The sequence below is a fragment of the Schistocerca nitens genome, chromosome 4, assembly GCF_023898315.1.
Source record: "Schistocerca nitens isolate TAMUIC-IGC-003100 chromosome 4, iqSchNite1.1, whole genome shotgun sequence".
Taxonomy (NCBI): domain Eukaryota; kingdom Metazoa; phylum Arthropoda; class Insecta; order Orthoptera; family Acrididae; genus Schistocerca; species Schistocerca nitens.
In genome coordinates, this window is record NC_064617.1 from 136,484,737 (window position 1) to 136,500,966 (window position 16,230).

The following is a 16,230-nucleotide window of genomic DNA, read 5'->3' on the forward strand; positions in this document are numbered from 1 at the left end:
AGGGCTGTCTTTTATGTTTTTACAAACACATGAAAAAATTCTTTTTTTGTAAAGATAGTTTTATTAGTTTTCGAAATATTCGCCTTGAAAATTTATACACTTTTGCATGAGCTGTAACTAGCCCTGCGAACTTGTCCGCTCTAATTGTGATACATGTAAACATGGCTTTAAAACAATCAACAGCCATTGTTGTCAGATCTGCTGCCTTTCCAGGAGATGTCCTGCTTTTTGAAAAAACTAAAAAGCAAAACAGAACAAATCTCCTGTTTTTATCACATTGAGTTTATTCTTTCAAAGTAATTTTACTTTGTAGAATGCTGGTAAACTATTTGATTAATTCGTTGTTTCTCGAGATGATAATTACGTTTTGGGCCTTCCTTCTGTGAATTCCTCATCTCTCTTATCAGCCCCAAGTGCTGAGCCCACTTTCTTAAAGTTTATTCCTCGCATGGATTTTATTTAAAATCTCTGCTTATCTGTTTATATCAGTAGCAGTCAAATGAAAACGGAACACCACACGCATTAAGACATTTATCCCAGTGGGAGATAAGACGATCAATTCCTGTTTCGTAGAACGTGGACAGCCGCTTAAGGATCCATTCCCTCGTCCAGCTGAAATCGACGTCCACGCACGTCTTTCTTCAAGTGAAAATCATACCACGAATAATCCGGGCTGTACGGAGGATTCTGCAGTGTTTCCCAACCGAACCGCTGAAGCATAGCCTTCTTCCAGTTGGCAATGTGGGGCCGCGTGTTATCGTTCAGCAGGATGATTCCATCCAGCAGCATTCCGACAGCCTGAGGGCAAACAGCAAAGCCAACAGTACAAACATTTCACATCTATGCCGCCAAAGAAATCCAAAGTCAGAATGAAATTTTCATTCTACAGCGGAGTGTGCGCTGATATGAAACTTCCTGGCAGATTAAAACTGTGTGCCGGACCGAGACTCTAACTCGGGACCTTTGCCTTTCGCGGACAAGTGCTCTACCAACTGAGCTACCCAAGCACGACCCACGCCCCGTCCTCACAGCTTTACTTCTGCCAGTACCTCGTCTCCTACCTTCCAAACTTTACAGAAGTTCTCCTGCGAACCTTGCAGAACTAGCACTCCTGAAAGAAAGAATATTGCGGAGACATGGCTTAGCCACAGCCTGGGGGATGTTTCCACAGTGAGATTTTCACTCTGCAGCGGAGTGTGCGCTGATATGAAACTTCCTGGCAGATGGAAGGTAGGAAACGAGGTACTGGCAGAAGTAAAGCTGTGAGACGGGGCCTGAGTCGTGCTTGGGTAGCTCAGATGGTAGAGCACTTGCCCGCGAAAGGCAAAGGTCCAGAGTTCGAATCTCGGTCCGGCACACAGTTTTAATCTGCCAGCGCACACTCCGCTGCAGAGTGAAAACCTCATTCTGGACGTCTTTCCCAATGCTGTAAGTACACCTGAGCCAGCACAGGAAGCCTCCTCTGTTAGAACTAGAATCGATCTTCCTGAAAGATTCCAGAGAAGCGCGGAAGGTGCGTTCGTTGGTCTCTGGGAGGTCCATCGTTGCCGAGTAATGAAGTCTCCTGAGAAAATAGGAGGCAGGGCGGGAAGGAGGGCTGCTGTCCGCTCGGTACGCATGCCAGGTCATCTCGTCCGAGATGCGGAAGATGCTCTGCTGGGGGTTGTAGGTATACTGGGTGCACCTGACTGCAAATCGTGGCTTACACCAGTGACGCCTGACACTTAGATTCAGAAGCTATCTGCGGTTTCTACAGGCAGTTCGCTGCATTGTTGAAGACAACTAGCCACGAACGTGTGGTGGAAGCTGAGCTAGCAATTTGCAACATTGTTCCCAAAGCCGGTCATAGTCCTCTGGTTTGGAGCCGAGTGGAAGGCTTAACTAGTGTCTCAGTCGACTCTGTGACGATCTTGGATGCGTGTTTGCCGACCACCACTACTGGGTGGAGAACTGTAGGATCCCTCTTAATAACTCGGTCGTGCACTACATGCAAGAAGTGGCCACTAGGATAGCGGCATACATGTGGCATGCACATATGGGTTGTTTTAGAATAGAGGAATCCCTCTACAGGGCTGGTAAATATTTTGATTACAGAGAGGAAAGAATAGTAGCCTCAACAATTTCAGAGAGAAATATTCCTTATGACAGAGCAATAAAAGAGAAAGTGAAATTAGTATATTTGAAGTACTTGGGAAGACCCCAGAACTACTCTTGTTTACGAACAGTAATAATTCCCTTAAGGTGTTAGGAACAGAAAGCTGGCTGAAACCAGATGCTGATAGCAACGAAGTTCTGAATTCAGCTTGGAATAAACACTGCAAAGATCCATGTAGGTTGGACGTCAATGATGGGGAGGCTTTTACAGCCGTAAATAATACAATAAGATCTACGAGGTTAATACAGATTTCGAATGCGAAATAGTTTAGCTGAAAATAATTTTAAAAAGCGGATCAGGCATGATAATCGAATGCTATTATAGACCCCCGCCTTACGAGCATTGTTGACGGTACATTTCGAGAAAAACCTGGAGAATATTGCGCGTAAATTTCTTGGTCGTGTTGGGTTAGGGGGAGACTTCAACTTACCAGCCGTAGGGACTTCAGGGTTAGGGCGGATAGGGAGGAGAGAAAATCGTTTGAAATTGTTCTACATGCCTTATCCGAAAGATATCTCGAGTAATTAATCAGAGAACCGCCTCGTGAGGTTACTAAGAAGACTGAACTTTTCATCTCATCGTAGAGCAGAGAATCAGTGATCATAAGGCAGTTACAGCATCGCTGGCTACGTGGGTCGACAAAATTATAAAGGAAGACAGGATGATACTGTATTTATGATCCCGTTGTGGCGGGTATTCCGTCTTCATTTGACCGCCCATCATAATACACTATGTGATGAAAAGTATCCGGACACCTCCAAAAACATACGTTTTTCATATTAGGTGTATTGTGCAGCCACTTACTGCCAGGTACTCCGTATCAGCGACCCCAGTAGTCACTAGAAATCGTGAGAGAGCAGAATGGGGCGCTCCGCGGAACTCACGGACTTCGAACGTGGTCAGGTGATTGGGTGTCATTTGTGTCTTACGTCTGTACGCGAGATTTCCACACTCCTAAACATCTCTAGATCCACTGTTTCCGATGTGATGGTGAAGTGGAAACGTGAGGGGACACGTACAGTACAAAAGCGTACAGGCCGACCTCGTCATTTGACTGACAGAGACTGCCGACAGTTGAAGAGGGTCGTAATGAGTAATAGGCAGACATCTATCCAGACCATCACACAGTAATTTCAAACTGCATCAGGATCCACAGCAAGTACTATGACAGTTCGGCGGGAGGTGAGAAAACTTTGATTTCATGGTCGAGCGGCTGCTCATAAGCCACACATCACGCTGGTAAATGCCAAACAACGCCTCGCTTGGTGTAAGGAGTGTAAACATTGGACCATTGAACAGTGGAAAAACGTTGTGTGGAGTGACTTATGATGGTACACAATGTGGCCATCCGATGGCAGTGTCATCTGCCAGCGTGTGTATTGCCAACAGTAAAATTCGGAGGCGGTGGTGTTATGGTGCGGTCGTGTTTTTCATGGAGGGGGCTTGCACCCCTTGTTGTTTTGTGTCGCACTATGTGAAGTACAATCAAAACGACAAAACACTAACCCAAAAAAGAAAAAAAATGCCATTTCGTGTTGCAGATAATTTTTCACGTTGTAAGGTGTATGTATGGAAGTAAAAATATTTATTCTGGAGGGAAAACTATTCCTGATAGATATGTAGAAACGCAGAGGTATGTGCAATGTGCTGCAAGACCGATTAGGCAGAAAACTTTAACTTCACTTTCTTTCCGGGACTCAAATGTGAACAATTACCTTAAGGAGACGTTAATATGGCTCTGTGCATTTATAGGTGTACACTACGTATCTTGCAACGTTATAGAACATTTGCTTGCATACTGAAGTCAGTAGCCTATGTTTCGATTCAGAAATTGCCCTAAAAATTACATGTAGTAGAGAGAAAGCCACTGCAATGTGGAACATGTTACAGGTGGCGAAAGTATAGACACGCCACGTCATTCGCTTCGCAAATATAAGTTTTCAGTAATTGCTTATGAATCAGCTGATCTCAGTTGTATGCCTACCAATCATTTGTGCGTTGTTGCTATAGTGGACGTAGGTCATGGAAGGATAAAGCATGCATTTTTTGATGTGATTCCAGCAACTGAGACAAATGCTGTAAATCTTTACAACAGTCTGATTGGATGCTTCAACTTAGACAATATACCAAATAAGGAAAACTTAATAAGTTTCACTGCCTATGGAGCTAGTATTAAAATGAGCAAGTATAGCCTCCTGTCTACCCTTCTGAAAAGAAATTTTCCTAGGATTGCCACCCGCACAGTTTGTCCTGGTGTTTAAGGTACAGTCCAGGATCCCGGAAAGGGACTCGAGACACACTTTCGTCCAGCCTTGTTCCGAATTTTCGAGTTAAGCGAACGACGAGAAAGAATGTGTATAATTTCCTCATCCAATCATTAAACATGATTCAAACTACGCATTTTCCTGTTAAATGAGAGATTATTGGGCAGTTAAGTTGCCAGCATGTTCCATGTTTTGTTTGAGCATTTTACGGAAAGGATCTGCGTTCGCAAAAGTTGTCTCGTCCTTCCTCCAATGATGAAGATAGTTCCTCAAGTTCGTTTATCCACAAGAAGAAAATTCAACAAAGAATAGTTAAGATTTTTCCACATGGCTGATGAAAGAAAACGACTTCACAGCAAAGTGTGCGATTTTCCCCGCCTCGTTTTAAAGGAAGAAAAACTGTATTGATCATTAGAAGACACAAAAACACATTCTGAGACGACAGCAGTGTCGTAAAACAACAATTACAATTTTATTTGAGAAAAAATATACGTCTGAACAGTGTAAAACATTGCCTTAGCTACAAATCATTGGACAGCCAAATGAAATCGTATCATCCCTCGTTGGCAGACAGTAATATTGTATCTAAAATTTCCTGAAGGAGAACTAAGGCAACGGTTAGCCCGCCCGGCTAGCCGCGCAGTCCAACGCGCTGCTTCCCGAGCGGGAAGGCGTACCGGTAACCGGCACGAATCCGCTCGGCGGATTAGTGCCGAGGTCCGGTGTGCCGGCCAGCCTGTCGATGCTTTTTAAGGCGGTTTTCCATCTGCCTCAGCGAATGCAGGCTTGTTCCCCTTATTCCGCCTCAGTTACACTATGTCGGCGATTGATGCGCAAACATTGGGGTTACACTCGTCTGGTATACACATTCGCGGGGGAGGGTGTTCACTGGGGGCCCAACCGCACAATAACCCTGGGTTCGGCGTGGGGCGGCAGTGGGGTGAGAGTGGACTGCTGTACCCTGTTGTGGGGTTGTGAACCACTGAGGGCCACGGCAGGGACGAAGCCTCTCCGTCGTTTCTAGGTCCCCGGTTCAATACACAATGCAAGGCAACGGTTATCTCGGAAAACGTTCTTGTCCCATACAGTCGAGATGTAGTCGTAGGCTCGCTTCACAAAGCCTTTTATTTTTCTGTGTCCTCAGATGCTCCAAATCGAGGAAATAGAAAACCTTACACTTAAGGCAAGTTCAGTACTTCGATGTTAATCCCGGGATACGCCAGATATTGCTAGGTTTTTATGAAGACTCCAAGAAAACCCCATACACGCTTTCCCAAGAAATTGAATCTCAACCTGGGTGAGGATCAGTTGTACAATGAATTCTGTGGTTTCCAGAATGCACAAGCTGGACTCGATAAAAGAAAAAGAAAATCAAAAGACTAGATTTGGGTACATTTCTCTTAGCAGCAGACCACAACTGACGTCTCCCATTCCCTGCTTAGGCTTATACTCATTTTTAATGCCTACCAGTAACTCATTTGCTGAAAGTATCTTCAGTATAATGAAGAAATAGTGTCCAGAAGAAAGAAATCGGATGTCCGCGGCCTTAATGAAAAGAAAACATGAAATAAAAGTGAACTTTTCTGGAAGTTGTAGCGAATTATTAAAATTTTTGAAAGAGAAAGGGGATAACGAAGGACTACAGAAAGCAGCAAAGACCAGCGCAAGACATGCTTTCAAAAATATAACAATAGTTATCATGTTATTGTTAGACATTTTATTGAAGATATCTTTTTTTGTCTGAACTATGAATTGAACTTATTTTATGCCTGTAAATGTCCATTTAAAACTCCAGTTCATGTTTAAGTGGCAAATCCATAATTATAAATAAGAATGAAAAGGAGAAGACTTCCTTTTTTATTTTTATGTTAACGCAATATTAAAACTCAATTTTGATATGTTTAGACATTAGCTGTTTAACTGTTTAATATTACTTATAATATTTGTGGCAGACTATTAACATTTTTTTCATTCCATATGCTAGAAACGTTGTCCAGCTCAGGGCTTCTTGAAAAGTGGCATCCCTAATTAAAGCTGTGAGAGCTATGTCGGGATAGCATTGTTTGCGAAAAGCATGGTTCCGGTTTTGAACCCTGGTCCAACAAACAGCTTTTATCTGTTAAAAACTTTCGGAACGTACTTTAACCTCTTTTTCGAATAGTAATATAGCGATTAAGTCTTTGTCTCAGGGCGAAATTACAACGATACAACAATTTTTTAGATACCTCATAAAAATTTCTTTTTCGCTGCGTAACAGTTTTACGATACCTGTTCGATTATCCTGGATAGGCGAAAAATTTTACTGACATCTGAAGTGCACACTCGGAAACATTAGAAAGCAGACGTAAAAACAGAATATCTGCAGCTACATACATCCTGTACAAAGCACTGTGAAGTGCATGTTAGAGGATATCACGTGTTAGGATTTCTTCCCGTTCTAATCGCGTATGGTGAGCGGGGACAGTGACTGCTTAAATGCTTTTATGTTAGCTGCCTGATTAACCAGATCTTGTCTTCACGGTTCGTAGAGGCGGCGTATGTAGTGAGCTGAAGATTATCTCTAAGTTCTCATTTAATGTGGTCCTTGAAATGTCGTAAGCAGACTTTCACAGGACAATTGACGTGAATCCTCAAGTGTTTGCCATTTCATATTTAACCTCTGACCGTTCAATACCCTGATTGTAAAACTTAGGAAGCGCTGATGTGACATCACTCTTAGGTAATTGCGGGACGAAAGACACATGTTCAAACAGGAAAAGCTCAGTCAAACACAAGCTTAGTAATTGTTTTGTCCATCATTTATCAGCGAGTCTACTCCCAGTTCAAGATTACAGCAAGATGGTTGGCAGTCTTACCCAGCATGGACACCAGCGAGACGAGAGGGTGGCGCCGGTCCACCCTGAAGTTGGCGCTCGTGTTGGAGTTGACCCTCGGGTACCAGAGGCCAGCCGCCTTGATGAGCGTCCGCAGGTGCTTGCTCTGTTGGGAGAAACGTGTTTAGCTTATCGTCCTGAAAGTCTAGGACTATAGGGTTTCAGTAGAATAACCAAGGTATTCAGATTTCGGACTCGATGTCCAAAATTTGTTTAGGCAACTTCCCAAAGTTTCGCCATACGCAGTATTCGGCAATTGGTGGGAGTTCACCAGATAGAAGCCTCAGGCGGAGGCCCAGATCCAGAAACTCACCTTGGCCCGCAGCTCGGCCTCCATGCCGCGGACGGACCCCCACTCGGCGACCTGCATCAGTCCGTCTGTCGCGATCTGGCCCTCTCCCCAGAAGGAGAAGTTGCGCTCGTGCGTCGCCCCGATCACGTCGCTGAAGTGCGTGAGCCACAGCGAAAATGGGAAGTCCTTGGGGTGGGTCTTGTTCGACCAGATGCCCTCGAACACCATCTGAAACCACGTCCAAAACCGTGCTGTACCTTAGGCTTCATGTGCAGTTCGAGAAACAACTCTTAAAACAACGTAGCTTATAAAAGTTTCTGGGGCTTTCTCATAGTGAATACAGGATATATGACTCCGGTGAAATATCTTCAGACTCTCAGAAGAATGTGATAATTCCAATACCAAAGAATCCAACCTGAGGGAATATCAGTTTGGGTTCTGGGAAATTAGGTAATGCTGACCCTAGGACATCTCAGAAAATAGGTTGAAGAAAAACAAACCCACACTTGCAGCATCTGAAGGTTCAATAAAAAGCTTTTGAGAATGTAGACTGGAAAACGCTCTTCGAAATTCTCTCGCTGTCAGTGATAAAATATGGGGTCTGAAAGGTTGTCTGCAACATATATAGAAACCAGACGGCCTTTATAAGAGTCGAACGACATCAAAGGAAGATGATAGCTGAGAAGGGGAGGACAGGGTTGGAATCAATCCACCACGTTTTCAAGCTTCTGAAAAGCTGATAATTAGTGCAGGAAACAAAAGAGAAGTCTGAAAGAGAAATTGAAGTTCATGGGAAAGAAATAAATGTGTGATGACCAGATCCAGCAGCCTGCATTTTTCAGCGGCATAGCGGAAAAATGCTACGCTTAAACTGTTATGGTAGGAAGTTTTTGGTACGAGAATACCGCAACTCAGCGTGCCATGTTTCGTATAAGCAGTAACCGGTCAGGAGCTGAGAGGAATATGCAAACCTTCTTTAAAGAACGCCAGCCATCACTGTTTCCATATCCAGCAATGTCATCCATCGAAAATGTTTGGGATTTGTTCGTCACGTTCCTCACGCAACACTATTGATCGTAGACTCGTGTACAAATTGCCTAGATTGTGCTATGCGAACATCCCCACACTTCCTTAAGTTTCATGCTATTATTTAGAGGCTCTGACTGTGCCACTTGGGAGCATCACATCGTACTGAAATTCAGACATTATGTAGAGTTTTGTAATTCCAATTATTTCTGTAATCTGTAAGTTATAGAAGGTAAATGCAACGATACATTGCTAGTTCTGGAATATGTGCATAAGATATACAGACTGCCGGATCAAGCCATGACGCAAACACTTGTTGGTCTTGTGCGAGGATGAACGGTTAGGTGTTCAGTCGAGAGGCTGTCGCAAAAATATTTTCATGCAGGATCCTCCACGTGTGTAGAATATAGCAAAACGTATCCTTCGGAGCACAGTACAGTTTCTTATACTGTAAAATATTCCCAACTTTACTGTGGCGGCGTTCCCATTGCCGTTACAGACTCAAGAGCTGGCATCGTGTATAAATGTGTTGTGTCCAACATGGAGCCGATGTGCAGGTCTTCTCCTAATTCATTTGAAGTGGTCTGACTTCGGAGCCTGCTAGGCCGGCTTAAGGTCTAGTGATTTTCGCATGACATCATCACGTCTTTCCCAGCACCTGTTAGCGATAAACTAGGGAGACGAAGCAGCTCTTTCCATAGCAATATGTTAGTGGTAGAAGGGAATGGAATGAGAACGCTATTATGCAGCTCCTAAAGTTATTGTAGTTCAGGTCAGCCTATTATGTAAACAACTGTTTTCTATAAATGCCCAAATATGTCTCAGCATCTTTGTGTCATCATCGGTGGGTCCATTTATTCAGTTCTGTAAAATGTAAACATTTTTAAGTAATAAATATTGCAACAATATTAGGACTGGAACAGTTTTTGTCAGTTGTTATTATTACCTTAATTTTTCTACAATGTTGCGTTCCATAGGATCCTCTTTACCTTACTGTGTATTGGTAGCTTCTCATGTACAGTTAAATGATGTTACTGTGAGTCTGGTTGGCGAGTTAACAAACCACTTTTCCTAAAAACGTAATTTTGTTGCGTTTAAATATTTTGCGACTATATTTTACCATTACTTACTTATCCGTTCTCTCCTGAATTCTCATCTGTCGTGGAAATGCATGCGCAGTCACTGTTGCTGTTCACTTGCTTTCGTATTAGTTTGCTGCCGATTCAGAACTTTGTCCACTTTATCCCTCTGTCCCTTCCTTCCTCTCTCTCTCTCTATCTCTCTCTCTCTCTCTCTCTCTCTCTCTCTCTCTCTCTGTGTGTGTGTATGTGTGTGTGTGTGTTTATCTGTTTGTGTCGTCTTTCCTGTACGGCTCTTTTAGTGTGTTTAGTTGTACTCCATTGCATAGTATATCGTAGTGTAGTCGTTTACAGTCTGATTTACTTCAGCTAATGATTCTCTAAGTGGAAGTTTTCTTTTGTTATAGTTGTGTAGAGTAGGTTGTGTGTGGTTTCTAATATCTTTAAATCTTTTTCTATTTTAGTTAGGTGACAGTTATGGGCTATTATGTGGCCAGCAAGTGTGCTATGGGAGCAGTTACTTTTTAGATTTCTAAATATCTTGTATTAAAGTTCATACATGTTTGCCCCATGCATAGTGACTGACAAGAGACGCATGTAAGGGCGTTCCCGTTTGTGTGTGTGTGTGTGTGTGTGTGTGTGTGTGTCATTCAGATTCGTCATTTCCTAGTTCTCTAGGAGATAGTTATGCTGTAGTGAGTGTAAACTTGCCTCATAGCACACGCGAAGCCGTTTGCTAGCTTAGGTGATATTTAATGTAAGAGGCGGACTTAGTAAGATGTAACAGAATCTAATAAATCATATTTGCACGGCGAAAAGTTGAAGTTTTTGTGTGACTTCCGAACTACTGAGTTTGAAGTGTTACCCAGTTCTGTCCTTGTGAATATTGTCGGTTGAAGTTGCTTGGTACCATTTGGAGGCGGTGTATTGACCAATAGTGCTGTTCGTTTTCCAGTTCAATGACCCATACTCAAAAACTCTCTGAATGCAGTTAGACAGCTACAGGAAATTAATAATTGATTTGTCGCGCACACAAGTTTAAACCTGTCTCTTGGGTCAAAGCGAGGCTGGAGACTCTTTTTCAGACTATTTCGTAAAAGCAGCAGTGCGGAAGACCGATCCGAGTCTGCCAATAAATGTTTCCTAATTAATCCTCAGATAAATACGAGGGGCGTTTGAAAAGACCGTACAAATTTCGAGAGGTAGCACCACTGGTGCGTATCGAGGTCATGTTTAGTTAGCAGCATCTTTGGCAAGAACGCACACCAAGTTCAGCCATATTGGTGTATTTTTTTGTGTTTGGCAATCGTGTGAATCAAGGAAGTCGAGTGATTGTCAAAAAATGGTCGAAAAAGAATTTCGTGTGGTGATTAAACATTACTTTATGAAAGGGAAAACGTCTCAGGAGACTAAAGAGAAGCTTGATAAACATTACGGTGACTCAGCACCTCCGATTAGAACAGTCTATAAGTGGTATCAAAATTTTCGGAGTAGCCATATGGGCACAAGTTATGCTGAACGTTCTGGACGCCCTGTGGAGATTACGACTCCAGAAATCATTGATAAAATCCATGATATGACGATGGATGTCAGAAGAGTTAAGGTGCGTGAGATTGCTAGTCCTGCGGGCATCTCAAATGAATGGGTACATGATATTTTGCATAAACATTTGGACATGAGATAACTATCCGCAAGATGGGTTCCGTGATTCTCACGTTTGACCAAAAACGGAATCGTGTGAATTGGTGCAAGGATGGTTTGCAGCTGTTCAGGAAGAATCCGCAGGACTTTAAGCGTCGTTTCGTCACTGTGGATAAAACATGGATACATTAGTATACTTCTGAGACCAAACAACAATCTAAACAATGGGTTACCACGGGAGAATCTGCACCAAAAAAGGCGAAGACACGTCCTTCGGCCGGAAAGGTTATGGCGAGAGTCTTTTGGGATTCGCAAGGGATAATCCTCATCAACTATCTGGAAAAGGGTAAAACTATTGCAGATGCATATTATTCATCGTTATTGGACCGTTTGAAAACCGAGCTGCAAGAAAAACGCCGGCGATTTGACAGCAAAAGAGATTTTCCATCACGACAATGCACCAGCACACACCTCAGCAGTTGTGGTCACATAATCAATGGAAATAGGATTCCAACTCGTGTTTCAGGACGAGAAATGCATCACGTGTAAGGACGGGTTTACCCCATGAACTGGACTCGCATTCGGGAGGACGACGGTTCAATCCCGCGTCCGGCCATCCTGATTTAGGTTTTCCGTGATTTCCCTAAATCGCTCCAGGCAAATGCCGGGATGGTTCCTTTCAAAGGGCACGGCCGACTTCCTTCCCCATCCTTCCCTAATCCGATGAGACCGATGACCTCGCTGTCTGGTCTCCTTACCCAAACCAACCAACCATCTTTTTTACCCCATGAGCTGAGCTACCTTGTATTTGGCCTCATCGCAGGCACAGCACTCGAAGTCGTCGTCCTCCTTCTTGGACTCGTCCTGGGAGGGCAGCTCGCACAGCTGTCGGCTCAGGCTGCCGTCGTCCGCGTACCAGTTGTTCGGGTCCTCAAACACCATGGCCCTGCAGCATTCGGTGTCACACTGAAGTAATGCAGTCACACACGTCTAGCAGGAAACAGTACAATTTGACAATGAAGTCACAGAATCACTGCATGCGTTTTTGTATTTACGGCAAATGAAGACAGTGAAAGAGATTAAGAGAAAAGTAGAATGGTTTTGAGTGATTTTGGTAAACAAGATATGATTTTCAGCACCAAGCGCCTGATGTTTCTGAAAGGGAAAGTTTACAATCACTGTTTATTGCCAGTTTTGGCTTAGACAGTGAGATTTGGACTTTTAATGTGAAAACTATTCAAAACCTGAGGGTTGCTAAGTTAACTACAGAGAGACACCTACCTGTTGGTAATTTTTATGAGAGACAGGAAAGCAAACAAATCGATTACAGAACAACCTCCAGTTGAAGATGTAACTTACTCGTATAAGTATATCATATGTACTAAGTAAGATCAGATCCTGTAGTAACCGGGCAGAGAATCGTTGGGCAGTTGTGTTAGGAATGCGTGGTTTTTTAGATTCGAGCACCCGTGCAGTTTTCTGTAGACAGTGAGTCGTTTGATTCGCGTGGAGGCTGTCGGAATCTTGGGTTAGGTCCATGTACTGCCCATAAATAGTGCACCGCATCGCAGAGCGATCTGTTCTAAACGGCGGGGGAGGGGGGGGGGGCGTTGCGTACAGTAAGAGCTGCTCAACAGCAAACACGTTTCCGCCACTCTGCGCAATAGGTACCGTGGATGGAGGATTTCCCTGGCGATGCAAGTCCGAGAAGGATATGGCTGTAGAAATGCTACAGAAAAGACTCTGTGAGTGCTGCAAATGCTAGAATATGTTCTCGTCATTTCAATAGTACTGAGCGCACGAGCGATGGGACACAGTATCTCCCCAAGGTAGCGATGAATTGAGGATTTTCCCATACGACCATTTCACGAGTGTACCATGAATATCAGGAATCCGATAAAACATCAAATCTCCGACATCGCTGCGACCGGAAAAAGATCCTGCAAGAACGGGACCAAAGACGACTGAAGAGAATCGTTTTACATGACAGAAGTGCACCCCTACCGCAAATTGCTACAATTTCAATGCTGGGCCATCAACAAGTGTCAGCGAGTGAACTATTCAATGAAACATCATTGATATGGGCTTTTGGAGCCAGAAGACCACTCATGACTGCACGTCCCAAAGCTTTACGTCTCACCTGGGCCCATCAACCCCGACATTGGACTGTTGATGACTGGAAACTTGTTGTCCGATAGGATGAGTCTCGTTTCAAATAGTATCGAGCGGATGGACGTGTACGGGTATGGAGACAACCTCTGAATCCGTGGACCCTGCATGTCAGCAGGGGACTGTTCAAGCTGGTGGAGGTTCGGTAATGGTGTGGGGCATGTGCAGTTGGAGTGTTACGGGACCCCTGACACGTCTAAATACGACTCTAACAGGTGACACATACTTAAGCATCCTGTCTGATTACCTGCATCCATTCACGCCCATTGTGCATTCCGACGGACTTGGGTAATTCCAGCAGGACAATGCGACACTCCACACATCCAGAATTTCTACAGATTGGCTCCAGTAGTACTTCCCTGAGTTTAAACATTTCCGTTGCCCACCAAACTCCCCAGACATGAACATTATTGAGCATATCTGGGATGCCTTGCAACGTGCTGTTCAGAAGAGAAATTTCGCCCCCTCGTACTCTTACAAATTTATGGGCAGCCCTGCAGGATTCGTGGTGTCAATTCTCTCCAGCAATACTTCAGACATCAGTCGAGTTCAGAACACGTCGTACTGCGGCACTTCTGCGGGGGGGGGGGGGGGGGGGGGGGAGGCTCTACACGCTATTAGGGAGGTGTACGAGTTTCTTTGGCTCTTCAGTGTACTAGCGCCAACCATAGTCCACCGCGTGCAACAGAGTAAAGGAAAGAACGTTTCAACAAAAGTGAAAGCCATAGAAGATGCATAGAGACTTCAAAAAAGCTTTTATCACGGAATAAGTGTGTTGATAAATGCACAGTTACAGATGAAGTGTTTGTAATGATCTGGAGCAAGTCAGTTTACTGAATTCCGTTGGGGCACTGCACAGCAGAAATGCTCGTCTGGAAAGCAAATGCAATAAACTGCGAGCAGGTAACAAAGGTCTTCGAAGTCAGTTGTCATCAACGAAACGACATCTGCAGGATGACGAATGGAATAAAAACGCAATTGTGTCTCGTGAAATTCATCGAATACTGGACAAAATATTTTCATCTAGTCATATCAGAAGTGTGTTACAAGGGTAAAAATTGGTTTGATGGGACAGAGAGGACATCTGAAAATCGATTACTTTGCGTATCCTCTACCTGCAGTACGAACCTTGCTTTCTTGGATAAACCGCAGTTTCAGTTGCCATCCAGGTATTTTGAAGGATGCTTTAGTAATGATATAATTGCAGGCTGGAACACTGACTGATAGGGAAGGTATTTGTGTTTTGTTATTTGATGAAATGAACATTGATAGCAAAATTTGTTATGAGCAGCATGATGACAGGAGACTTGGACCTCACAGCAATGTCTTTGTTGTTATGGCGCGAAGAAGCAGCCCATCTACTTCAGGTTTGATATTCAAATGATAGCTGCACTCTTGACCGAAATAACTGTCTCGTTGGCTAGTATTTGCCTTAATGTCGTGGCTGCCCTACTTCTGTCTGGAAAGATCTTGGTGTTACTCACAAAAACACTTGTTTCCCGCACACAAGTAACTCTCTGATACGTGTGTGGGTGTTCGCTCACGTCCCACATTCGCTAAAACTTTTGAGAAACCAATGCATTGTGTTCGGAAACAAGGCAGATACAAAAGCTGTATTCGAGAACTGTTAATTTTGTACAGTGCGAGATGAAAATATGCCCTACGTTATCTCATCAATACATTACAGAGAACGAAAGCGAGTGCACTCAGCAGCTCAATTTCAATATCACACAACTGCATAGGCGATTCGTTATTTAATGCTGAAGAAGAGCACACCAATAATTTCATACAGATGGTGGATGAGACCTTCGATGTGGTCAGTTCAAGAGCTCGCGAAAGTAATAAACCATTAGCTTGTGGATTCGACTTTCATTTTGAAGCCCAAGAGTAATGCCTACGTAAATTTTGTAAATGCTCTGAGAAAATAAGCGTTGGCTCCTCAAAGCATCGTCTACTATTTCAAAAAGGATTTTTGAAAACTATACTTTCACTCTTCAGTGACTTAGCGGCTTATAATACTGAATATATTCTCACTGCAAGGCTAAATCAAGACTGCCTGGGGAACATTTTTTCCGTTATAAGAGGCCTGGGATATTTTTATAATCATCTATCACCAGTTGAGGTATAGAGCTGTATAAGATTGTGACTGCAAGGGTATTTGGCAGCATCCGGCCAGGTATGTCTCAGGCAATGGCAATGGTTGAAGCAGAGAAGGAGACCGAAGACCTAGATCTCACAGCAGTAGATTTCGATGTTTCACCAGTGTTATTGGCTTCCGACTGCAGCGTTGAAGGATTCAAATTTCTTGCTAGATATGCAGCATACCGCCGGCCGCGGTGGTCTCGCGGTTCTAGGCGCGCAGTCCGGAACCGTGCGACTGCTACGGTCGCAGGTTCGAATCCTGCCTCGGGCATGGATGTGTGTGATGTCCTTAGGTTAGTTAGGTTTAAGTAGTTCTAAGTTCTAGGGGACTGATAACCACAGCAGTTGAGTCCCATAGTGCTCAGAGCCATTTTTTATGCAGCATACCGATGCAGATAGTACGACAGATCACTGGGTATACCGACTGGCGAATTACTGACAATGCCAGAGGATACATCAAGTGGATGTCTTGGCATGATTTCTCGTGGAGGTTTGCTAGTACCCTCAGAAATGTGGCTTGAAATAGCTAGCAAATTTGAATTAATTTTTGCCAAGATCCACAGATACGACAATTTGTCCAGGGAAACTG

The 16,230-nt window shown here is 43.8% G+C and overlaps 1 protein-coding gene across 1 annotated transcript in view; it reads right to left on the minus strand.

Annotated features, from left to right (window-relative positions):
- The window catches only part of LOC126251484 (spondin-1), a 220,462-nt gene that overhangs the window by 56,397 nt on the left and 147,835 nt on the right, over positions 1–16,230 (minus strand). The window contains exons 4-6 of the mRNA XM_049951932.1: positions 12,132–12,276; positions 7,606–7,812; positions 7,275–7,398 (exon numbers count right to left, since the gene is read on the minus strand). Coding sequence (XP_049807889.1) covers positions 7,275–7,398; positions 7,606–7,812; positions 12,132–12,276 — 476 coding nt within the window. The remainder of the gene's footprint in view (positions 1–7,274; positions 7,399–7,605; positions 7,813–12,131; positions 12,277–16,230) is intronic.